Source organism: Pararge aegeria, chromosome 9 (assembly GCF_905163445.1).
Source record: "Pararge aegeria chromosome 9, ilParAegt1.1, whole genome shotgun sequence".
Taxonomy (NCBI): Eukaryota; Metazoa; Arthropoda; class Insecta; order Lepidoptera; family Nymphalidae; genus Pararge; species Pararge aegeria.
The window spans coordinates 9,792,979-9,818,935 of NC_053188.1; the positions used below are offsets into that span (position 1 = coordinate 9,792,979).

Consider the following 25,957-nt stretch of genomic DNA (forward strand, 5'->3'; position numbering starts at 1 on the left):
CGAGAAAATTGGAAACTTTAATTATTATGATTGTTATTAATTGTCGAGTGGCCGAGTCGAACGACGGCCGAGTGGCGCAGTGGGCAGCGACCCTGCTTTCTACGTCCAAGGTCGTGGGTTCGATTCCCACAACTGGAAAATGTTAGTGTGATGTGATGTTTTTCAGTGTCTGGGTGTTTATCTGTATATTATAAGTATTTATGTGTATTATATTCATAAAAAAATATTTATCAGCTATCTCAGTACCCATAACACAAGCTACGCTTACTTTGGGGCTAGATGGCCCCAAAGTAAGCGTATGTTGTCGTAGTATATTTATAAAGAAAAAAAAAAATCACGGGACCACTACACGGCACGAGTTGTTTAAAAATGCTAAAGGATGTAGGCAATACACTATCCAAGTGCGCATTGGTGTACTTAACAGAACTGCGAGATCATCATGAACGCTCAGATGCAGGTTTCGACACCGTATTTTCCTGCACCATAAACGCAAGTGACATTAAATAACTTAAATAGCACATAACTTTGAAAAGTTAGGGGCGCGTCGCGATCGAGTCCAGTCCCCACGAGAATGAGGCCAAAGACCTAACCATAAGCTATCATTGATTTAAAGTTATTAATAGATGATAATTATGTTATTAGATATCTCAACATTTGATAAACGTTGCGATAGGCGATGGAAAGTGGCGTGTGAAACCGCGCGAAACTTAAGCATTTGACCTTCTTTCGGGGCTAAACACTGTGAAGAAAACCTCCAAGAACAAACACTTTCTTTATTCCGTGCGCTACTATGCATAAAGTAAAATTATGAAACAAAAAAAAAAAAAATTAAATATAAATCAAAGTCAGCTTTTTGCAGTTTCATGTTGATTTTGTATTGAATTTTCAAAATTTTCTGGTTAAGTATTTTTATTTTATTTAACTATCTATTCTAAAATGAGTTCTAAAGTTTTAGTAGTTCTTTTCACGTAACTCGTTTTTACGCTTAACCTTCTTGAGTAGTTATCAAATACTTGCGATGCCACCGGAACGTAGAATAACAATCAACACATGCACAAGCTACATACATAACATTGTATCGATAATAGAAATGTAACAAGTACAATTGACCAATAATTACGAACGCTCTTCAGTACTTCTGTTTATTTTGTAGGATCTCATGGTCTGTTTTTTCCGAATCTCCATTACGATAAAGGGATTTTATAAAATGAAACAAGATTTTTAATTCCAAAGCGAGGTTAAGGAATAGATTTAGGTATATAAGTTTTACAGGGACAGCTTTATGAAAGGAATACGTTTTGACTATTTAGTCAGAGAGCCATCGATTCTCTACCTGGGGTCACTGACAAGTGACAATACAATAGAGATTGGCATCTCTACGATAAAGGCAGACAGAAATCACAAATGTAACGTGATTTGAATATCTTTACTTGCTATTTTGTATACGAACGGTGATTTTTGTATTTTAAAGACACGTAAATCTTCTCAGACATACGACTATGTTGACAGAAAGTATAAATGATAAACTATTGACAACTTCGGGCAGAAGAATATCTTGAGGCAATTAAAAATAATAGTATAATTTATTTCGAACACGGGCATTGGCAGTGCCAGTCAACGTGGTGTATTTAAGGGGGAGAAAGCTCAGCAGTAGGACATCCTAAGCTAAAAAGGAAGTTGATTATTTTTGATACCGAATTGGAAATAGATCAAAGAGATTCGGATACTAGCGTCAGAGCTCTCTCTCTTTCCAGTACTGAAAAAACGTAAACGAACTAATGTCAGGTCGTTCGCTTAGAGAAGTAAACAACATTTTAGCCTTCTGTAAAAATAAAAATAAAATTTAATTTAGTTTTCTGTAAAAAAATAAAAACTTGTTTCCTGCTAAAATACTAAAATAAACTAACTTAACCATACTACAATATTAGTGACTTACCATTAAACCTTAATTTTATTTTAAAAACCTCCTACGATTTTTTATAATATTGCTGGGGTCCTTACAAATTTTATCTCCATAGTAATAAATTTTATTTGAAAAGTATCCCTTGTTTTTACAGTGATATTAATTTGGTCACTAATTTTACCCTAAACTAATAAATTTTACCGTTTTTTTTTTCCGCCAATTTTTTTTTTGTAATAAACAAAAAAAAAAATTGGCGCTGAGAAAATGACAGTAGGAAAATGATTTATTTATAACAACATCCTCGAAGGGCGCAATCTTATGACGTTGTTGTTATTTTCTTGAAAATAACATTGTTTTATTAATCTAATCAATATCTTATTATTTATGTTAATTTTTGGTACTTTGTTATCGCGAGAATTATTAGCATCTTACAATTCAAAAGAATAGGAATATTTGGTATATCCAGCATTTACAGTCTACTGGTTTAGTAAGATAGGTGTGTGTACATAAATATAAGTATTACAGTTACTTACCCTTGGCGAGTTTCTCAAATTATCGGAAATACGCAGTTTTCTCTTCCATATTAAAATAATCATCCGTTCAAAGTGTATTGTTAGTTATCATGAACACCAAGAAGTGCCTTTCCTGTCTCTTTAGCCTTATCTATATATAAAAAAGAAAGTTGTGTTAGTCGGCGGGACCAATTTTTATGATATTTAATTTTTTCGATTCCTCTTAGACCGGAATAGGATAATAAGTATGAAAATATAACATTCATAAAAAAATATTTCGCGGTACGTAGTTCGTCGGGACAGCTAGTCTTCTATATATATAAAAGAAAGTTGTGTTTGTTACACCATTTATAACTCAAGAACGGCTGGACCAATTTTTATGATATTTGATTTTTTGGATTTCTCTTATACCGTTATAGGATAATAAGTATTAAAATATAACAATCATAAAAAAAATTATCCGCGGTACGACGTTCGCTGGGACAGCTAGTTCATTATAAAAGAGGCTTTTAGTAAAGAAATGATCGGGCACTTTGAATCAACCGTGATGATAAGCGAAAGGCGGTCTCGAAGCAAGCTTCACTCGGCCAAGGTCGGGAGCGATGACCTTACTAATGAGATCAGTGAAACAAATTTTCAAAGATAGTTTTGTATTACACTATATTATAGTGATATAGTTCCTACTTTATACAATCCTTACGATGGGCAGTCATGTCGTAATGTTTAATCACAATTTTTTTCTTTTCAATAGTTATTTATATAGATTGCTATTAGATTAAGAACCTTAACTTATTTTCTATAAAACAATATTTGAGGAAAAGCGTTTCTCTATACTTTGAACATAAACGTACATAATTTTACTAATTATTAGGGAAAGATAAAAGCCAAAAACCTCAACCGTTGTACGCCCATCCATAGTTACCGACTTAGATCACCTATAACCAACACAATGAATGGATTTTAGCTTTCGCAACCAGACTGCACCTATATGGAAATTAATGTGTAGATAAAATGAATTTTACTTACGGCCTTGAATAGGTAATAGTAAACAGACAAAAAATATCCGATATTTAGTATCGAATAGGTCTATTAGAGTGAGCTAATAGCTTCAATTAAAACAATTTGATTTTCCTTTATGACCATAGATATCTAATATCTATCGTTATCGTTGCATCCGTATGGCTTACAAATTAAGTCCTTGTGTTACTTTTACTACCGTAAAAATTCGGTTTTATTTGCCACTAATACGTGACAGAGCGCATGTCATCTTTTCATAAAACTTTTCGTTTTTCACAAGTCTCTGCTTATTTTCGTCTCACTCCACTTGTCTCTGTTTCTTTCAGAATGCACCCTTTAACCTGATTTGTGTGGTCGTTAAGGGTTCTCTCCTTTTCAGTCGGAAACCACTAGTAATTATTTTAGTGAAAAACAAATCACTCAAATTACCTCTCTCTCTCAATAGTCTGATTGATAATTCCTGCACGACTCCACGTCGCTCATCCGAGAATTCGGTTGTCTTAAAAATACTTCGAGGTAAGGTGTAATCTCGGTGAAATGGTAAATAACAGGTATTTCAAAAAAAACGCTGGTACCGTGAGATTAGTAGAGTAGTAGTGGGTATAAATAAAAAGTTACGACGTCATGCGGACTTTCTTTTCTATGTATTCGAGTTCGGCAATTAACTTTAATATTTTAAACTTGGTTGTAATACTTTTGTTGAGAGAATTTAAGGTAGGCTGGTTTTTTGATATGCTATCCCTCTCACTCTCTGGCTAGTGGTAGAAGTTGTGTTCATCAGTGCGCATAAATTTTTCAAATAATTTAAAAAAGGTTATTTATTATGTTAATTGAACTTTTTGCAACATTAATCTATTATTTCCAAACATTTTTATAGCTGTTTAAACTGTGCCAGACGCTAACATTGAATTAAAATATACCTATATAATAAAAGTATATATATATTTCTTGTGTGCCTGTGAATGTCACTGAACTCCTCCTAAACGTTTGGACCGATTTGAATGAATTTTTTGGTATGCGTTTGGGTGCCTTTAGATTCAGAAATCAGCCTGACAGATGGCGCTGGGGTCCGCTAGTATAATATATATTTAAGTATCTTAAAACACAAAATTAATTTACCAAACAATAATTCAATTGTTAAACTATCAGCCTGACCGTTCTAAAAGTGAAAAATGGTATGATTTTGCTTAGAAATAGTCGTCAAATAAATTTCAGAGAAAGGATTTAAAACCATTGACTTAATTTATGGATTAATACTGTATCAAAATAAACCAAAATTTTTTGGTTACGTGTAAATAACGTTAGATTTTTAATAGATAAATGTATAACCAATAATGTAGGTATCTTGATAACCAATATCTTTATTATTTTCATCACTGCTGTTATTTTCATTGTCATCACCGCCTTTTGAATTATTGTTATTATGTAATGAGTTATTATCTGTAATAGAAAAAAAATTATAATCTTTCGGCAAAGAAATTTATTAGTATTTTATCTTAATTTATACCTTAAGCAAAATTGCTCTCCCACAAAATAGATTTCTTGACGTTGCTAGCTCTCGTACTATTATATTATAGTTTATGACCATGATGATGGGAAGTAACATAAAATCTAATCATTTATGATTTTTATATCGTTTAAAACTATGTTTATCATATTCAATTATCGTTTAAAGTGAATACTACACACTCATTATTTATGAGTACAACCTCTTTCTGTCGGTTTTGTTCCAATTCGATTTTGATGCACCTACACTTTATCTAAGTAAATTATAGCATCTGAGTGACACTTTTCACTCAAATGCTATATAATAATAATAATAATAATAATAATCTTTATTGAAAGGTATAAACCCAGTTATAAGAATATAAAAAGATAAATTAAATAACAAAATAATAATAATAAGTAACAGTATTGCAATATAAAAATATTGCAAACTCACGTCCGTCATAATAATAATCATTAATTACATAGTTTGTCATATTTTATGGGTATTCTTATACCTAACCTTTACAAAAATCACTACAGTTTATTTTCTATTTGCCTCACGGTGCACCGAAAGCCAGTGCTTGAAAATCGAGCAGTCCAGACCCTCTGCCAACGTGCTTAGGATTTCATTATCGGAGGCTCGCAAACGACTCCAAAATGTTGCTATTCGCGATCTTATGATCGCAAAGAAATCCGGTACTCTGGACCTAGCGAACATGTCCGACGCGCTGCAGTACCTTGGCAACTTCATCAAGATACGATAAGCATTATTGTATTGCACCCTGATATTGTTGACAGCGCGTCTGGTGGACTTTACCCAAAGTTGACATGTATAGAAACATAAACAGTATGCTCTAAACAATGTCACCTTAACTTGGTCACTGCATTTCGCAAAGCGACGTGCGAGCATATTACATCTAACAGCCAGAGCACGTCGTTCCCTCTCTACATCTTCATCATCGACAAGGCCTTCAGTCACAATATGTCCAAGGTATCTGAACCGCTCAACTCTCTCGAGCAAATCTCCATCAAGGAAAACCCCCGGAATAGTCCCCGGACCTCTGCCAGATCGGAACACCATCGTAACTGTCTTCTTAACGTTATAATTAAGACCGTGTTCTGCAGCATAACTCTCGCAGATTGCTACTAGTTTACGAAGTCCTCTAATAGAGGGGCTGAGAAGAACCATATCATCCGCGTAGCTAAAGTTGTTCATACAAGTGGACCCTATATGACAACCGATCTTGGTGCTTCTCAGTCTCTCAATCAGGTCGTTCACGTATAGGCTAAAAAGGTCAGGAGAGGTCAATCCTCCTTGACGAACACCGCATTCTAGCTTATATTCACTAGAAGTCGCGTCGCCCCATCTTACATAGCTTGCTTGGTTACCATACCAGTACTTCAACAGATTAATCGTTTTTAGAGGGACTTTAGAGTCCTTCATTTGTTTTCTAGATAGACATTTTGGTGTCATTACAATTAAAGTAAACATTATTTATTTTAGATACGTTACATTATGATACGTTACATATACGAGTAGCTTCTCATTTTTCCTTTGTCAAGGTCGTGACTTAGTAGTACCCTCTTCCCAACGAGCCTTGTATAGTAAACTTTTTATGCAATAGCATCTATGTATTAGTAATTATAACCTCAGCTCAGTATTTACCAATTTCAGACAACAGAGACCCTGGTCTTAGTTTACTTTTATAATTTATACTGATTACTAAACCGATACTGTTCTACTTTTCAACACGACTTTGAAGAAAACTGGTAAGTGCGAGTTTAATGCACTAACAGAAGGCTCTTTACAGATAACAATCTTTGTGTTAAAACTTTAAACCGTTTCACCTACTGCGATCGCTTTGTCCTGAGCCCTAAATGTAATAAGTGTGGTATTTATAAACTTTAATGTGCTTAGTTACGAGTAATTTAACTACCGCGAATTCTTTAATCTGCCAAAATTTAGTTGAGTTTGTGTTTGGTTGATTGGTCGACACTATATATAATAATAGTGTAGCAAAAGTACAATACTATCGCCTTACTATTTGTAAATAAAAAAGATTTCATGGTATATAATTCATCAGCATCATATCAACCGCCAAATAGATGCCCACCGCTGGACATAGGTCTTTTGTAGGGAGTTCCTAATTCCACGGGTTTGGATCCCTGCGACGCGCTTGAGGTCGTCTGTCCGCTTAGTGCAGAGTTGATCGTCTGGGCCGATCTACTCTGCGCTTATCAGATCGTACCTATTTAATTATTTAGCTTTAATTTATGTATAACATGTTTTTTTTACTAAATAGGGCCTTATGTTAAATTTTCTAAACTAACATATTGATAAATTTATTATTGAAAAACAAATATTCCGCGCCGCTTTTATCTCTAGATAGAAGTGCTGGATTGCCTAAAACTAAGAATTCACGTATTAGGATTTCGATGCTTAAAGCGATAAAAATAAATTTGATAAATTATGTTCACGATTGACTGATAATATTATGAGTGTTTTAAGGAAGAAACAAAGACAAGAAATAAACTTTTTATTTTTATTTGATAATAATATATCAGTATTTAGACAGAGGATGAGATTAAGCGTTTGTAAAATAGACACCTCAAATATGAGTGCAACATCCCTTAAAAATAGCCTATAACAGCTCCTTTGATTGCCTATAGCTCAAAAATTAAATTAAAAAGCCAAGTAGCTTAATTACACGATGATTTAAATCAATATTACAGCTTCACTGAGATATGAGTAGGATGCGTGATAATTAGTATTACAAATTTACATTTACGGAATAAACCATAGAGTGTTTCCTCTGTTTACAAAAGTAAGTGTTGTTTTCATTGTTAATTGTAATACATACATTTGTGTTTTTAATAAAAGGACGCTTACAATCGCCAGGCTATATTGATCGGTCCTGTATAAGGAACATTCCACCCTTTACCCGTTTTAAGGGTTTCGTACCTCAAAAGAAAAAACCGAACCTTTATAGGATCACGCAGCAATAAGGTGAAAGATACCGTAGTCTTATACTCGTAGTAAACTACACCGTACTCTTCACAACATGGAACTGCTTTATTTCTAGAATATGTTGTATGATGATTTAGTTAACAGACAATATCCCAGTTGTTATGTCAGCAACCAGTGTCTTGTTAGTTTTGAAGATTCTTTCAGTGCCATCTCCTATCGGAGTCTGGTCTGGTCTGGTCTGGATAAGGGCTAAATAAACTCATCTGAACGCAGCTGCACTAAACAACAATTGGTTTCTTTTTTAAACCATTAGAGTAAATTTCTCAGCCAACACGTTTTTCTTCAGCCAGGTGATCTTTTGCCGGCTATTTTCCCCTGAATGATGAGCTGAAGGTGGTCATATTTATAGTATCTCAATATATGATCCATTAAAATAGTCTAACTTCTGCCTTTTAATTCTATAAAGGATCTAAGGATCTTTGGCTAGCCTCTGTAGTATGTCGTGTTCCATAAATGCTGTACCTACTCATACAATTCTTAGCATTATGATCTATACACCCATGGTTCTGAACGGTAGTGCCTAGTTGTTCAATCTACCGTTTCTCTATCCTTGATACTCTCTATTACTCTAATTAAAACTTACTTTGAGTCTATGAGTGGGAGGTCCCGGGTGTATTCTCTCTGGTCTGGCCTGGTTGAGGCTTCAGTCGTAGCTAGTTACTCTACCGAAAAAACCGCGCCGCCAAGATAAGTTGTGGCGTAGAAACCGATGAAGGAAATATGAGGTTAATATAACTGACATACCAACCTATCCTAACACGTTAGCCCGCTACAATCATTACAAAGTGAGATAGCAACCAAGGGTTACCCTTTGAAATATAGTTAAAAAAAACATTCTTATTTACACTAAAACTATACCATAATGATATTAAACCTTTTCTCACAAATGACGCATATAATATGTTTTAAACATGATGACCCGAAAGAGTTACGTAATGTATTACAAATTACAATTTACTTTATTATTTAGTAAATGTGACATTATTTTCTCGGCACAGTAAATTTCGTGGGTTTTACATTGTTTGTCGAATATAATTTGCGTAAACACTATAGAGGCAGTAATATTTCTCTACCTTGGTCTTGGATTACTTATTCTTTTGTCATATCTTCACAAAACTACAATTATTACAATTCGCTAGTATGTATCATACGTTATATATGATAATACTTTATTTTGCAACTTTTGAGGCAAGGCCAAGTCAATGTGCTTACCCTGCATTCTCGTTAGCTTGTAATATAGCATCTAACTTTCGACCAATCAGGTATTCCAAGTCTGTAATTACTATTATTATGTGCCAGTTGTTAATCAATGGCAAAAAGTACTAATGAAAAAAAAACATCATAGACTTACAACGATTAATAATTAAGTATTAAACTATAACGTACTCCGTATGCAATAAAAATTAAACTTTATTGGCTATGCTCCGTGCAAGCAGGAGAATCTGTTCGGTGTTATTTAAATTTACTACAATCTTTAGTCTCCACACCTCAGGAGATGTTGAGTTTACAATGAATAATTGTTAAGTCAACAACAACAGTCTTAACAATTATTAATTATAAACATGCTCCGGTGTCGGAGCCAGAGTGCGTAGTGAGTACTTTGTCGAGGATCAGTTTGGTGTGGAGTATGAAGATTGGCAGCCAAGGGCTAACTTGTAGAAAAATAAAAAAAAAATGTTGAAAATAAAGTTTTAATAATAATTAATGCTTATTATTCAATTTTGACTCATTTCTACTTATTGTCATTAATCGACCCTGAAGACCCGTGCTCTAATGCCAATGCGGGTTGGACGTGATAGTTTTGCCTTGGCTTGCGGATGATCATCTTATGAAATATTAAAAAATAATTTAGCGTGGCTACATTCGAATGCAATTTTAACAGGGCTTTAATATCTAATAAGTCTATATCGTGGATTGGCTTAATTTTAAGTGGGTTTGTTAAGAATGTTTCATGCAGTCGAAGATAACTATGCAAGTTTAATAGAAAAACAATAAAAGTGTAGTGTGAATAAAGGAAAATGATTTTATTACAGAACCAAAATTTACTTTAATTTTCAGGATTCTCTTTTCAAAAATTAACATAATGTCAGATGTCTAAATAAATATCTATAAGGTTTTGTATCACATATAAAAACAGTTGTAACCGTGTCTCGAGGACTGAGTTCGATCTCCGGCACGCATCTATAACTTTTCGTGTTATGTGCGCTTTAATTATCACTTCCTTAAACAGCGAAGCAGTATACTGCATGGCTGATTTTTCCATAAGATTTTCATAGGCGTGTGAAATCTACCCATTCATGCACTCACCCGTCAAGTAGAGTCTCGTATAGGTGAAATATTATGGTTTCAAAGTTTTTATCGATAAAAACGACTGCCAATAAAGTGAAACATAGTTCTAGCTGAATTGAATGTTTTGCATTCGTTTACTCCTAAATACTTGCATTATTGAATCTTAAAAACATATCCTATCAGACAAGATTGGTATGTTGGTGGTGGTGGTGGTGAGCTCTAATTTTAAGAATAAAATTGGTTGGAACGGCATCTACTTTCAAAATATAATATCTAAACAACTCAGGTTTATGATGATCGGTTGAGTAATTAAGGCGTTACAGCGTAAATAACAAAGAAACAGTTGCATTTATTGTTTTGATTAGAATATATGAGTTCAAAAATCACAATTAGATTTTAGTTTTTCTCACCAACAGGAATTGGAACGCAACACAAATCAGCCAGAATTAAACACCATAGCTACATACTACTTCGACGGACAAGGCAAGGCGCTCAGGCCCATGGTGGCGATACTAATGGCGAGAGCTGTCAACTACCACGTATATGGAGAAAATAGGTAAGGCGCTTATCATGTTACGAATATCTTTCGGTCCCAAGGTTTTGCAGGCAACATCGTCTCAATCTCAATCGCTGGAAATACCTGCACACATTTTAGCACATATTTACCAGTGCCTACTATTAATCGTCTGGTGCTCGTGATGGAGACTATATAAGAGAGAGAGATTCGAATATATACAGATTATAAAATGTTTCCAGTTTCGTATTAAAAATTTCTTTATAAATAGCTAGTTAACAAAAATACAATGAAAAAGGTAAACCATTTGCGAATAGAATAGAAAATAATAATAGTTATTTTGTATTTACCTAATTTTATAGGTTTAGGCGTAGACCATGTTACTTTGTCTGTCATTTTTGAATAAGTTCATTTTTCAGAGAAATTATACGTAGATTTTTTCCTCACAATTCACCTTTATCAAATCAAAAAGAAAAATATTAATCTGGTAGTTCTAAACTAATAACTGAAGAAGTTCTGTATAAAAAAAGCAAACACTTCTGCTTTAGTCGTAGTAAATATTATGATAAGTATAGAATTTGTATATTCTCACACAATTTTACTTCACATTACAAAATACACTTAAAAGTTAAAAACAGAATTCTCTGCTGGCTGGCCTTTTCAAATCTAAAGTCTTTGGCCATTCACTCTTAATGTTAGTTGCTAAATTATATGGTTTGGTTTTTCAATTTATTTGCTTTCAAATTGAGGTTAGTAGTTCAAGGTTCTAGATACCTAATATCACTTTAGTTGTATACAAAGATTTGTCAAATAGGGCCGCAAAAGGAATACTAATATTTACCAGAAACCTATAATATATCTTACAAGCTGGGCCCATGGCATCGCCCACTTGTAACTTGTGAATAAGCCGTTGCCGTACTTTTCAAAATAAATAAATAAACCTTATCTATAATAATAAAAAAGCTATCCTTGTCCTTATATTAAATAAAAATATTATATGTGTGTAAAATCTTTTTAATGATTGAACCAAACATTAGTAACCAAAAAGTTTCGTAAAACTTGATATGAATATTTGACTTGTAATCGGGAAATTAAACGAGTTTTCCAATAATCGAGTTTTATCCACTGTTTATATCGTTCATCGCTATAGAATAGATACGAGTAACGGGTAGATATATACATCTACAGGAATAGAAAAATAACCTTTATTATCTAAGCACAGCTTTACCAATAATGGAATAGAGTATTTATAACAAGTTGGCTGGTTACGTTTGAGCACGGTTAAACGTATAGTTCTCGAGTTTTTTTTACAAAAACCGAAAAAAGCAGATAGGTCCCATCAACATAGTTTTCGATATCAGGGTTTTAGTTTTGTATTGTGAACGTTAATTGACATTTATTCTAGAGTCATCTTCAAGCTTTTTTCAATTGCCGAGACTAATTCTGGAAAAACCGCATGTTTTCGCACAGGTAATTATCGGTAGAATGTTAATTTCAGGGGTCGATTGAAGGATACTTATGCACTAAAATAGTAATTTGTCATTGTTACCTATTGATTCTAGATTATTTAGCAACAACAAGCATTAGGTCAAAAATAAAAAAAATTAGTTAAGATTAACAAGAAGACGATATTGCGCGGTTTGTTTTATATCTGTGCGTACACTCTGATATAAACTTGAGATGATGATGGTCGGTCGTAAGGAGATCTCAGAGGTTGACGCATAGAGGATGATTCCGACTCACACTTAACCCTTTTTTATATTTATTATTATTTTATTACCCTAATATATATGACTTCAAGAATTCCTTGAAGATATAACCTAAAGAACGCAACGGATGAATATTAAATTTAGTAATTACGTAGGATATTCACGTTGCTATGATTCGTCGCGTACTGCCCTATACACTTTAAGAATATTTAAAGGACGTGATAAGTCCAATGCGTGCGCAGAAGATACGTGTGGAATTATTTATAATCTTATAAATAATATCATCCTAGTGTTCCATAATACATTAGGGTCTGGAGAGCTTGTCATCTTCGTGTTACATGTACCTACCTATCTATTAGTGAACATATGTTGTGATCAAATATGTTAACGTATACGTTTGTAATGTATACGTTTATCTTTTTGTGGAAAGGTAAGGTTTTCCGGGCGACCACCTGATACGACTCCAACCCTCTTTGGGAATGTATTGTATGTTTTTGGGGTGTATGTATTTTATTTTATAGAGGATATTAGCAGCAGTATAATATTAAAAACAAACTTTTAGAATAAATTTTGTTTTAGTACTTAATCAAATAGTTTTTACAGAAATTTTATTCCAAATTCAGTTTATAAATGTTACAATGGTAAAGGTATTTAAAAACTTGAGATCTGGCTGTGTAGATCTGCCCTTCGCAAAAACTAGATATTTACTCTTACTTATTATTTTCGTATAATTAGCATCTGTTTACGTCATATACCTACCTATATCACGGTTGAAAAAGAACACGTTCCTCACGTATTTTCAATAAAAAAAACTTGACTAGGATCTGTTACTATTCAGTTTAACATTTAATTTACATTAATTACTCATAAAGCCGATTGATTATATTACAGTGAAGGTTGTCATCATGAATACTGCTATATTATTTTAATATTAAGGATAAACCCTAAACAAAGTATTCAAAAAGACATTGGGGCATCCTCAAGAAACACAAATGCTAAATTAACATCTAAAGATGCTCCGGGGTCGTAGTGAAACGTGCGTAGAGATAGCATTTTGAATGATCTGTGTAGGTTTGCCTGGTTTTCCCGGATTATAACAAATCAAACCTAAAGCTCATTGTATATGATGGTCTTTTACAAAAAAACGCCTGCTTCTATCCAACAAATTATATAACTAAAAAACTTACAAAATGAGGTTATTTATTTGATTCCAGTAAATTTGTCTCAATTTTATTTGTATTCTTCCATTCATAGCATATATGGTGAACTTCGTTCAACCTAAAACTAAAGTTAATTTGACCGTCTCGAACGTCATCTATACAAAGTCTTCTAAAGATGGAAAAACTTCCAGTTTCGATTTCATATTTGGTCACCGCAGACTTATTGGAGTAAAAAATATAAAAAACAAACAAATCAAATCTTTTTAATTATTATTTGTATTAGTGCGCTGCTGCCATCACAGAGGCAAGTGGCCATGATCAGCGAGATGATCCACTCGGCGTCGCTGATCCACGACGACGTCATCGACCAGAGCGACTTCCGCCGCGGAAAGCCCTCCGTCAACGTGCTCTGGAACCATAAGAAGGTAGGCGTCAATTATCTCAACCGATTGCGCAATCGTCGATCCTACACTTGCAACAATGAAACAATATTATCTCAAGGTCTCTCTATGCGATTCATCACTAAAATAGTTTACGTTTTAGATCCAGCACGCTTTGAGCTAAGTAATGGACCAATCACTTTTAAAATTCAAGAGCGTCTAGTTTTGGTACCTAGTTTAATTAATGGAAGCAAGTTTAAGCCCATTTGCGTTTCAGACACGTTGAAAGTTATAATATCATTGATCTTATATTATTTAATAAAGATGAGACGAGACTAGAAAGTATGATCACTTTCTCGCTTCTTCTCACTGTGTTGTTGGCCTAGTGGTAAGCATGTTTGATTTTGAACTACGTGGTCCTTGGTTCGTTTTCAGGGTTAGGCCAAAAAATGCCAAAGCATTGCTTCTCAGGGCTTGGCTACGACTTATATATATATGTAAATTTAAGAAACATGAGCATTTCATCATTATGATCATATCATCTCCCGCAGTGAGAAGAGGTTAAGGCTCTAGTCAACCACGCTGGCCCAGTGCTGATTGGCTAACTCCACACACCTTTGGGAACATTATTGAGAATTCGCAATCATGCAGTTTTCCTCACGATATTTTCCTTCACCGTTGAAACAAGTGATATTGTAATTGCTTAAAGCGCACATAACATAGAAATGTTAGAGGTGCGTTTTGGGATTCGAACTCGGCCCCCCGAATGCGAAGTAGAAGTCCTACCCACTAGGCTATCACCGCTTAGTTACTACTGGGCTATCACCATTTAACACGAACATGAGCCCGAAATTGTTAGGGTGTTCCCCTTTATGATCACCAACGCCTATATAATTATAGGCTGATGATGGTGATGATAAATACTTTTAAGGTATTTAAGTTGTACTTATGGAGCGTCTTTTCTATTATTAGGTGAAACCGAACTGGTATAAGGAATGTGTTCTTTTAGGAGCAATTACACTTTGCTGCTTATTTGATCTTATTACAGTAGCCCTGGGGCTATTATAATAATATCTAATCAGAGAATCAGATTGATCTTTACATGCTACTGGTAGCATGTATAGATTAAACTGATTTCATGAAAAGGACTATGCGCCATCTCTCGCATGATAATACTGATCATTTTGAGATTATGCTCCTTGTTTGTATGGTGTCACCTTTATATGGATACAGCTATTGTAATGTATTATACTATACTGTATAATGGAATGCAAATAGTCTTCGCAAGGTCTATTGATTTGTATGTAATCTGGAATGCTGTAATATTATCTTGGGAATATCCGGTCGTGACAAGAATATTGTTCTTATGAAAAATTTACGCATCGCTGTAATCTATTGTATTGTCAATACAGATGGAAATATAGCCGGCTTTTAACGATCAACCTCTAAACTTGTTAGAGTTATGTTCCCAATGTCAATTTATTTTTGCATCGGAATTACCCGAAATACCTACTATTTACATATGAACACGGTTTAGTCTCTATTTGGGTTTACAACGCTTTGCAAACAGATACAATGTCCTGCCTTGTGTCAGGTACAATTTATATTTAAATATTTAAACCTGTGTTGACGTAGACACTTATGGTGTCCAAGGGGGCCAAGTCTGCTGTTGCAATTCTGTGTTAATCAAGGACTAGAAAAAGAATGCCTTGACTTCGTGTCCAGTACAAAACAGGCAGTACTCGACCCAAGGAGCTCCCGCAGTTTTTTTTTTTTTCATATTATTCCACTAGCCCTTGACTACAATCTCACCTGTTAGGGATTATGGTTGTTAAGCCCCTAATAGATATCAACGCGACATCGCACCGGAACACTAAATCTCTTAGCGGCACGACTTTGTGGTAGGGTGGTAACTAGCCACGGCCAAAGCCTCCCGCAAGACCAGACCAGAGACACTTCAGAAATTATAAATTCCCAAATTGCCTCTACCGGGAATCGAACCCGGCTCCTCCTAGTTAAAATTGACAGCGTTCACCTCTCAGCGCTAGGGAGGTCAGTTCAAGTATTGGTAGCACAAAGTGTCTACGTTTGCACACTGCCTTAAGGATTTGCCGGTATGAATGGCGTCGTATACATAATGATGTATTTAAACATTGTTGCTAAGGCGATGATACCGGTCATAACAAGCAGGCAAACATTTGCAAAGCAAAGATATAAAAATTAACACACGTTTTATAGTCGCTGGTAAATGTTAGAAATTTTCCGGCTTCTCGTTGTGCGGGAGGTACTTTTTATTTAAAGTCGAACGCTTTTGTTCGAGGGACTATAAGTTTATGGAGATCCATGAATATTTAAGGATTAAATATTCATGGATCTTGCGGCTTCTCATTCAATTGATTCCGTCAAGTCAGGCTAAATATCGTTGTATGTAACAAGTTCTCATTCAATTGATTCCGTCAAGTCGAACGACGAGTTCTCATTTAACAGGGGCCTTCAAATTCCACCAGCTCGGATTTGGAAAACTAGCTTTCCCTGTATTTAAATACTCTTGGACTAGCAACTCAAATTTGAGTAGTGTGGTGGTTCTACTATGGTTATAAAATGTTAGTGATCATTTTTTACAAATTGCATCAAATATGAGCAACAACAAATGTTAGCTAAGGTTCTCATGTGACGTAAACATTATTGTAAGAATATCAGTTGGAGCATTGTATACATTTAACAAATCCTAACAAATTTAGAACTAAATTTTAGAAAATGTTTAATAGTGTGACAATTAACATTTTGTAACCGCGGTGTAGCCACACAATTACCTCTGTATACCTCTCATATGTGTTACTTGTGCCCAGCAGTGGGACTTGATGGTTATAAATAGGTAAATATAGAGAGATTTTATTAACAATTAAATAATTTAGTTTACTTGCCTATTTTTTTTTATTATATATCAAACTATCGATTATTTTCATATTTTTATCTTTGCTTAAAATATAATTAAGATATAATATTTTTAGTAGGTTTCGGACCAAGTATAACCTAATTCTTTTTTACCACATAGGTACTGAAATAAGTTTGAGTACGTATACATATAATAAGTTTGAGTACATATGTATTTTTGTTTTTCGCAATTAAAACTAATAGAAATCGGATAATTAAAATATCTCTCACTAAATAATTTATTGGTGTCCACTTCAGCTTACAATCAAAGTAGAAAGCTGATTTTTGTGTCGCGCGACATACCTAGCAATGCTTGTGTAAATTATTTAACGAGGCCGTAAATCAACTCTCCTTATAGGAACGTGATGTACCGTAACTGGAGTAGAGCATGATTTCTTCTATCGATATCAGTAGGGCTGGGTGATCAAATCGGTAAAGCAGAAATCTCTCTATCCCATACTTCTTGTAGGAGTAAAGACCAACTCAGTATTTATAATGTTATCTTGGAGCCGGAGAATAGCGCGAAAGTTTACGAAATAAACAAGTAAAAAGACACAAAAATTTAAACATCTTTTTTATAGCATGTTCAACTACGGATCAAGATGATTCGATTTTCGGTTCGGGTAATGATTTGCTGGGTATTCGATTTTTCTACTGAATTTTTTTAGTAGGTTACCTACCTACTACGAGTTAGTAAATTGGCGGTCCACCCCCGTGCCTCGGAGAGTATGTTACACTGTCGGTCCTGGTTATAACCACAAACATATGATAATAATAGTTAAAACCCACCTACCCGCATTGAAGCAGCGTGGTGAGTCTATGTTCTAAAATCATTTCTCCTATTAGAGAGGAGTAGTGGTACGTTAAAAGTCTAACTGTGATGAATCTAAGCCAAGTATATGTAAGCAAACTCTAAGCTCGTTTTACAAATCTCAGTTGTGAAGAAAACAAGCGTACAATTTGGGTCATTAAGTCACGTTCAGGTTCTTGCCCCACATAAAAAAGAATAACACAAATTGTGGGAAGTAGTCCGCATCGCTTACACCTAACGAAGTAGACAGACGATGTTACCTTTCACTAGCATTTACAAGAACGAGACAGAGCTAGTGACCGGTAGGTGTAGAGCCTACGTACGTAAACAAAGATGTATACCTACCTATGTAGCGAGAGTGGTGGTCAGTTAAGATGCCAGCGAGGGGCCGAAAGCTGACGACCCCCGGTGAAAGTGCCCTGCGGCCTCACGTTTTACAATTTTTGATTTCGCCTCATTTCCCATTTATAGTCGATCGACCTTAGTTTCTTCTTATACCATCTATCGTGTTACCAAGTATCTTGTTTTTATTGTAGACTAAATCACCCGGTGAACCTTGTACCATCTATTCACATACAAAATTACAAATTAAATTTATATTAGTCTTTTCAGTTGTTCCTTACTTTTTCTAAAAATCAACACCAAGACCAATAAAACAAAACATATGGGTCCATACGTTTCTGAGTTGAAGCGAGACCTACGTACAGCAATTCTTATTTATTTATATTCATTAGCTCTATCGTATTTTGTGACTTGTGTCACAATCTACTATTAATCTGCTATTTTCGTGTATTAATATAACTGCTACTTAAATTTTAAAACACGTATAATAGTAATACTGCCTGTAATAATTACAAACACACAAACTTACTTCTGCATTTATAACACCAGTAGATTTTCTGGGATATAAATTACGTGTATGTATGTAGTAGTAGTAGTAGTAGAGCTTTTTGTGACGTGACAGAGGTCGTCCGGGGAAGTGCTTATTTCTGCCGCTAAGCAGCATTGTTGCAATGCTGTGATGCGGCCAGAAGAGCGTGGTGGCCGGTGTAGCACTTGAGTCTTAGCACCTGCGCCCCATTTTGAAAGACGGAGCGGCACGTTTCAGAACGTGCATGCTCTGCAAAGTATTTGTTGCTCAGTTTATAGGCGACGGCTCTCGACTTACAATCAGGTGGGCCATACACTTGGTCCGTCAATTATAACTATAACAAATAAGAAATAAAAACGTGTTGGTTATTCCCCTGTATTTGCTATCTTAACACAAAATTTCATCAAAAAGTTTAGTTATTTTTGCCTGCAAAATATTTAAATTACTGTAAGCCTTAGTCGTTCCTTCCCATGAAAACCGTGTATTTAAAACATAGCCCATAAACTAAATATTAATATTATAATAATTACTAGACTGGCTGAAAATTAAATAAATCCGTTGCTCTGTTGCCGCGTAGTACTCCATTTTTAACTAAACCTAGCTTACTTTTCATAAAAGAGTATAAAACATTATAGAAGAATAATATCCGGTCTAGTAAACAGTACTAATGTTGTCCCTGGTGACATAAGCTTTCTCTGGACAAAGTTCATTGTCATGCGGTAGCTAAGAAACGTGCTGTCATATTCTCGAAAGTTCTAGTAACTTTCTTATATTTTCTTTACTAAGAAATATGTAATAAATTACATTTTCATTCGTTACCAATGTAGATATGTTAAGCTGCAGCCACGATCACGAGGCCTCGGGTTCGGATCAGAGTCAGCCCAGAAAAAAACCATTTTTTAAACTATTCTATAATCTTCGAAAGTTTGTACCACAAACTTTCGAACTTTAATGATCGCCATTTAGTCATTCCCATAGTTTCGACTGTATTCTTCGATTTTACTGTAGTTCCTTTGGGGTTGCCAATAACCGTTAAATCCCGCCAATCAGCAAGTAAGAGCAGCGTGGAGGGTTTACAATTTCAGCTCCTCTGTTATGCAGGTCAGATTAGGAGTAATGACGCTATGACTCCCTTAAAAAATTTTAAACTAAATATTTGTAGAAAGTATTGTGACCAAGACCATTAGTAATGTCCTCTCAAGGTAGTTTTCGTAAGCCTTTGCACAACATCGGTAGGTCGTTCTGATATCACAATAAGGAATTCGACATTTTAATACGTGTTTATTTATTCTACATGGACACAATTCCTTTTTTGTATTTGTGATGAAAATATATATAACAGATGCGTACAAGAATACCCCGATAGAAATAACAAGTCGCCATACAGTCTACTGTATGACGATGTTTTTTTCTAGAAGGCGTTATAATATTATAATTCTGTAGATTTATAAACCAATAAACACCCAAAAAGTAGGGGGCAATTTTTTGTACTAACGGGATGTGGTTTTTGGACGGGCAGCGATTGGCCAACCAAAACAATAATTTTTGGACCTCTTTGAGTGATTATTCAAGGTTGGCTATTTTTATCATCCTCTTAATGTTTCATAAAGGATTTTGTAATAAGCTGCGTCAGTTTTATGCTTCTAACTCTCATGAAAATATATTCTGTGTAGGATCTATTACCTGTAAAATATTGGGAGCCTATTTGGTTACCCATTACTCATAATAAATGAGTCATTCTTGGAATAATATATACAAATCTCATTATTGTATAAAAGTTGCCATTGCGGATGTTGTCAGTGTCCATATGAAAATATTCAAAGATTGTATAAACCCAAATTCAAGTTATATACCAGTTATGTTACTTTAATCTGCCTCATCAGTGTAGTGGACTGTTCGAGTATAGATCACGAGGTTCTGGATTTGATACCCAAGTCGGTTAAATTGTCAAGAAATGTATGTATGTATGTACCAAGAAAGGAATTAATTAAGTAAGACTGTGACCAACGCTCTTCGTTCATCTAATCACAGTTATAAATTTATTAAAAACATGTTCCAACCCGCATTCGTGCAGCGTGGTGAGTCTAAGCTTTTAATCGTTGTCTCCTATAAGAGACAAGGCTTGTGGAACTATAACTTACAGCAGTATTATTTTATTAGTTTTGTCTTTTTTGTTTTGGTTCGCGAAAGTAAATAATACTTGAGCGATATTAGTGAACTCATGTGCTTTAATGGATGGTATTTTAATCTTCCAGAGTATAAAGAAGACAAACCGTAGATTAAAGCCTTTGATGGGTACACCCTCGCCCCGCACATATATTTCTATTGCTCTGTCTAGACTGCTTCGTCGGATCTCTGTATGGTCGCGCTCAGTAACGAAAACAAGTATTGTTCACGCTACATCGTACACGAAACCTATGTAATACCTAATACTAGTAAAGTAATACTTACATATTTTACAATTCAGATTTCCCTAACAAGTACGGCCATTGACTGCGAGTTTTCGTTTTTTTCGTTACGATTTAATTGTGCGCTCCACAATTTTTTAAAGCGTGCAAATACTCGTGGCTAAACGCGACAATAGGCACGGCTGTCAAGGATGTGAAATAAAACGTCAGCATCGTATTGACGATTCCTATCGCTTCTGTGTCCATTGTTCAGAATAAGTCTCGTCAGTTATTGTTCATTGGACATCGAAACGAAGAATGAAGAACTGTGAGTTTTAATCAGGATCGAATGCGTCTGGAATATTTTATTTAAACACTCCTATTATTACAGCTACGACGCTGCATTCCAGATAATATAATAGTCATAAGACAAATATGTTTAATTAGTGGTTGCCCGCGACTTCGTCTGCAAACAATTTGTATTATGTAAGCTTGTCCCACACATTTTTATCTATTCTAGCCCATGAAGGTTGTTTAAAAATAAACACTTGTTTTAGATCATGATGCAGATTTTAATTCTCTAACTTAAAAAAACATCAGCCTCTTAAAACATCTCTTAAAATCCCTGTTTAATCCAAAGAGGTATGCAATACAAATTTGCATAGATAAAAATATACACTTAGTGAAAAGCTTTTATGTTGACATTACAAACCGACAATTCAAGTTTAATAATTTGTATAAATTTTCTGATACGGTATTTAACGATTTGCTGCTAAGTAATTTTGTTTCGCACTGAAATGTTTTCAGTGGGATCGTTTGCATACTATTAATACGTTCTAAATCCCTAATATATTAATATACGAGTATCTTTAAAATATTGAGAATCTTCAGACTTCCGCTATGACCAAGATCAAAATAAATATTATAGAAACATAATTTAAATTAGAACTATAGATTTCAGAGTGAATTTTTTTTAAGTTTGACTCTCCTAGTACTTTAAAGATGATAAGCTCCGGATTAAAGTATTTTGGTTTACTATTTATCTGTGATAGTGTGATGTTCAATTTAATGAAAAATAATAAATCTGTAATAGTACACATTTAATTGTTTGCAAGGTAATTTAAACCATTCATACCTTGATTGATACGCGTAGTAATTTTTTGAATTTATAAATACAAAGTATTATATTGCAATAGTACTATGAAACTTTATAACGAGAATCGTATTTTGCTTACAAATCTACGCGATCGTTGAAAAATGTTCCTTTTCCTTAATATTACCTCAGTAATCATTACTAATTATAGTCTGTCATTTTTTTGCATCTCACTTCTTTTGAGTAATTTTGTCTTGTAATTTAACGACACGGTTTCGTTCACACTGCCCTTATACTTGTCGGCGTGTTTACTTATTTCTTAATACTTGCACTGAATTTAAAGTTAAATGACAACGTAATCAAAATGTGTGTCATAGTCAAGTTTATAATAACATGCCTACCTTATCTTTAACATTGTGACGCTTTGCGTGATCTTTGATTATTTAATTGTTTTATGATAGTACTCAAGTATCTTGACAGGTATACCACACACACTATTAAAATAATTTACCCAAAAAGGTTTTGATGTAAGATGCTGCTCACTGCAATACTTTTCTTCGTATTCTTTTATTTTTGTTACCAGTAGTCGTCCTAATGATTATTATTGGTAAAGGGCTAATACTTACTAATAATGGGGTACGAAGCCGGTGGGGAATAACATTGTTCATAATAATGAAAGCTGTTGCTCCACAACATTTCCTGCGATCTGAATAATTGTGTAAAGTTGACATAAAAATACGCAGTGAGCACCATAAAAACAACTGGGTTTACGTTTAAGGTCAAGTTTGGTTCCAGATTTACTACAGCAATTCTAAAAAGGTTATGGTCCGAGAAAAAAATAAAATAAAAGAAAAACCTCACTCACGTGTATCATCTGTGTATGTGTCATACTGTGTCTTCTGTGTACGCGTACATATACACATTTAAATGTGATTTTAAATAACTTAAATTAGTTAGGGTTGTCGGTTTTTTAAGGTTTCTTATAATTAATTGTATAAAAACTGGAATATACGTTATTTGAAGTTATAATCATTTCTCTAAATCGAGTATAAATGATAATTAATAGTTGGAAAAACCTTTTATATTAATTTTGAAAATTAAACACTGCTGCTTATTAAATTTTCTGTGATTTACTATAAAAGTGTTCATCTCAACTCGTTCATTCATTACCTCTTACTGCGTATACGTTTAGTATCAATTTATTCCTCCTTGAAGTACGTAGGTTGGGACATTACTTCAAACGTTATCACGCAATACTCACAAGAATGTCGTTAAGTACTGAAAAACCGGCTGCACCGCATAAGGAATGATAATTTTTAGCAGACGACGTATTCAATTGCGACATCAATCAATAAATTCTTAAAATTTCGTCTGTTACTGTCATTTTTCTGTGATCAAAGATTTTCTCAAATGTAAACATTTCGAACCATTAAAGCCTCAGTTTAACGATTGTAATCAACATCACCTAAAAAATATGCTGTATGAACGATTAATTTGTGCTTATAGTTTAACCTGTTTGATTGTAGAAGTTGTGAGTTTGAATACGAATTCCATAAATTTTTAATTTTTTAATCCACTTCTTAAACATACCCGTTTAATTTCTATATCAAATATATTGATTAAACAGGAAAATTTTAGTTTTAAGTTTTCTGCAAATGTATTAATTTTTCTTCCACTTCTCTTAAATTAATTGCCTGTAACAAATCCAAACGATTTAATAATCGGCAAGTAGTTTCATTTGTTGAGATCTAAAATCTTATAATTTCGCCACGACATGACACGTCTAAACCAGAAACATTGGAGTGTCTTAGTTTACAAGCTTTTAGAATTTGATCGAGATCGTTTTAAAAACTATGAATAGCGGTTATGTCTTTAATTCGAAGAATAACCATATTATTGTTTGTATTAGTAGTATTCGATTTATTCATTACTAGCATTTGTTTTTGTTCGTGTAAATTCACAATACCTGAATAAAAAAATCCATAAAAACTTTCATGCCCCATTCTTCCAATCCGATCTAATAATTTCTGACAGATATTTAAAAGCCGACGGCCGAGTGGCGCAGTGGGCAGCGATCCTGCTTTCTGAGTCCAAGGTCGTGGGTTCGATTCCCACAACTGGAAAATGTTTGTGTGATGAACATGAATATTTTTCAGTGTCTGGGTGTTTATCTGTGTATTATAAGTATTTATGTGTATTAAATTCATAAAAAAATATTCATCAGCTATCTCAGTACCCATAACACAAGCTTACTTTGGGGCTGGATGGCGATGTGTGTATTATCGTAGTATATTTATTTATTTATTTTATTTAAACAAGGAAGCCTTTAAAAGTGTTGTTAAAATCTTCTCTATTGCTATGAAGTTTAAAATGATTTCGTTTATTTTATTTTAATTTGCAATTAAAATTATAAAAACTCAATAACTGTATTTTAAAAATCTGTTTTAAAAATTATTTCATATAATGCAATCATTAATTCTATTTAGCGTCATTAATATTCGAAATATTCATCAAAGATTAATTTTGATACTTACTAGCTAAAAAAATACCCGTATTTTATGAAAACAATATACACTTTTACAAGTAATAGAGTTGTAACTGAAATGTTAAGTTTTGTAATGCAGACTAAGCAGCATTCATTCAGCGTTCATTTTTGAAATTTTTATTTACAGAACCCTAAAAAAGATTTTTTTATTGCGTGGTGTAATAATTATAGTTCTCAAGTTTTATTAAATAAAACTATGTAACTAACACTTTCTATTGGGACAGTTTCGTCGAAAGCAAAATTCGTTCAACACTTTCCTCTGACCTACCTGTCGGGCTTTAATAATGAATGTGAAGTCAAACTGGTCTTCGTAACAGTACCTCGCGGGGTCCGCGGTGCGGGGATGTGGGTCGTTTGGGCTCCACGAGTCCACTTCACTCGCCATGCCAGCGGCATGCCTGCACCGATGCCGGCTGTTAGTTGATCCAGTGAATGTTACGTTTGTCCAACGTATATGCGACTAAACTCATAGGGTATACCAATGAGTATATATGAGTATAATGAGTATGCAAACACCCTGTTATCCGAGTAAATACTAACTATAATGCATCTTTAGTTTTGTTATGAAATTGCATACTCTGTGGTACACATTCCCTTTTCTCTTTGCTTTTTTTCTCTCTCGTCCTCTTTTGAAACATCTTTTGTAATTTAACAGTTTTTGTAAGTCTTGTTAGTTGTGCTTAAAAAAATAAGTCAACTTTCGAACGATGAGTTTAAACAATGTATTTAAACACATTTACTGTCTACTATAAAGACATTTAAGAGAAGCTGTGTTAGCGCAGTGGGTTTCAGGCAGGAGTTCGACTTTACTTTCAGGGGGCCAAGTTCGAATCCCAGCACGCACCTCTAAGTTATGTGCTTTTTAGGTAATAAAAATATCACTTGCTTCGACGGTGAAGGAAAACATCGTGTCCTCACGATGTTTTCCTGCATGCCTGAGAGTTCTACATAATGTTCTCAAAGGTATGTGGAGTCCACCAATACGCACTGGGCCAGCGTTGTGGACTGCGGCCTTAACCCCTTATCATTGTGGGAGGAGACCCGGTAATGGGTCGATATGATTATGATAAAGAGATAATATTCAGATAAAGAGATATAGAGATAAGATAATAGAGATAATATTCCAAAGAAGAAAAAATCGAGTGAATAATAATTTAAACTATTTCGGCCACTAAGGGGATCTTGTGATACTCATAATACTTAACCATTAACTTACTTAAGCATTAAATTATGTTTGCGAGAAACTACCGAAACGGTTGAATAGATATACTGAGTGGACGAATTTAATACCAAGTGAGCGATTATAGAATCAGAAA

At 34.2% G+C, this 25,957-nt stretch overlaps 1 protein-coding gene across 1 annotated transcript in view; it reads left to right on the top strand.

Moving 5' to 3' along the window:
- The window catches only part of LOC120626221 (all trans-polyprenyl-diphosphate synthase PDSS1), a 67,489-nt gene that overhangs the window by 24,909 nt on the left and 16,623 nt on the right, over nucleotides 1–25,957 (top strand). Inside the window, exons 3-4 of the mRNA XM_039893625.1 lie at nucleotides 10,654–10,793; nucleotides 13,904–14,045. Of these exons, the coding sequence (XP_039749559.1) occupies nucleotides 10,654–10,793; nucleotides 13,904–14,045 (282 nt within the window). The remainder of the gene's footprint in view (nucleotides 1–10,653; nucleotides 10,794–13,903; nucleotides 14,046–25,957) is intronic.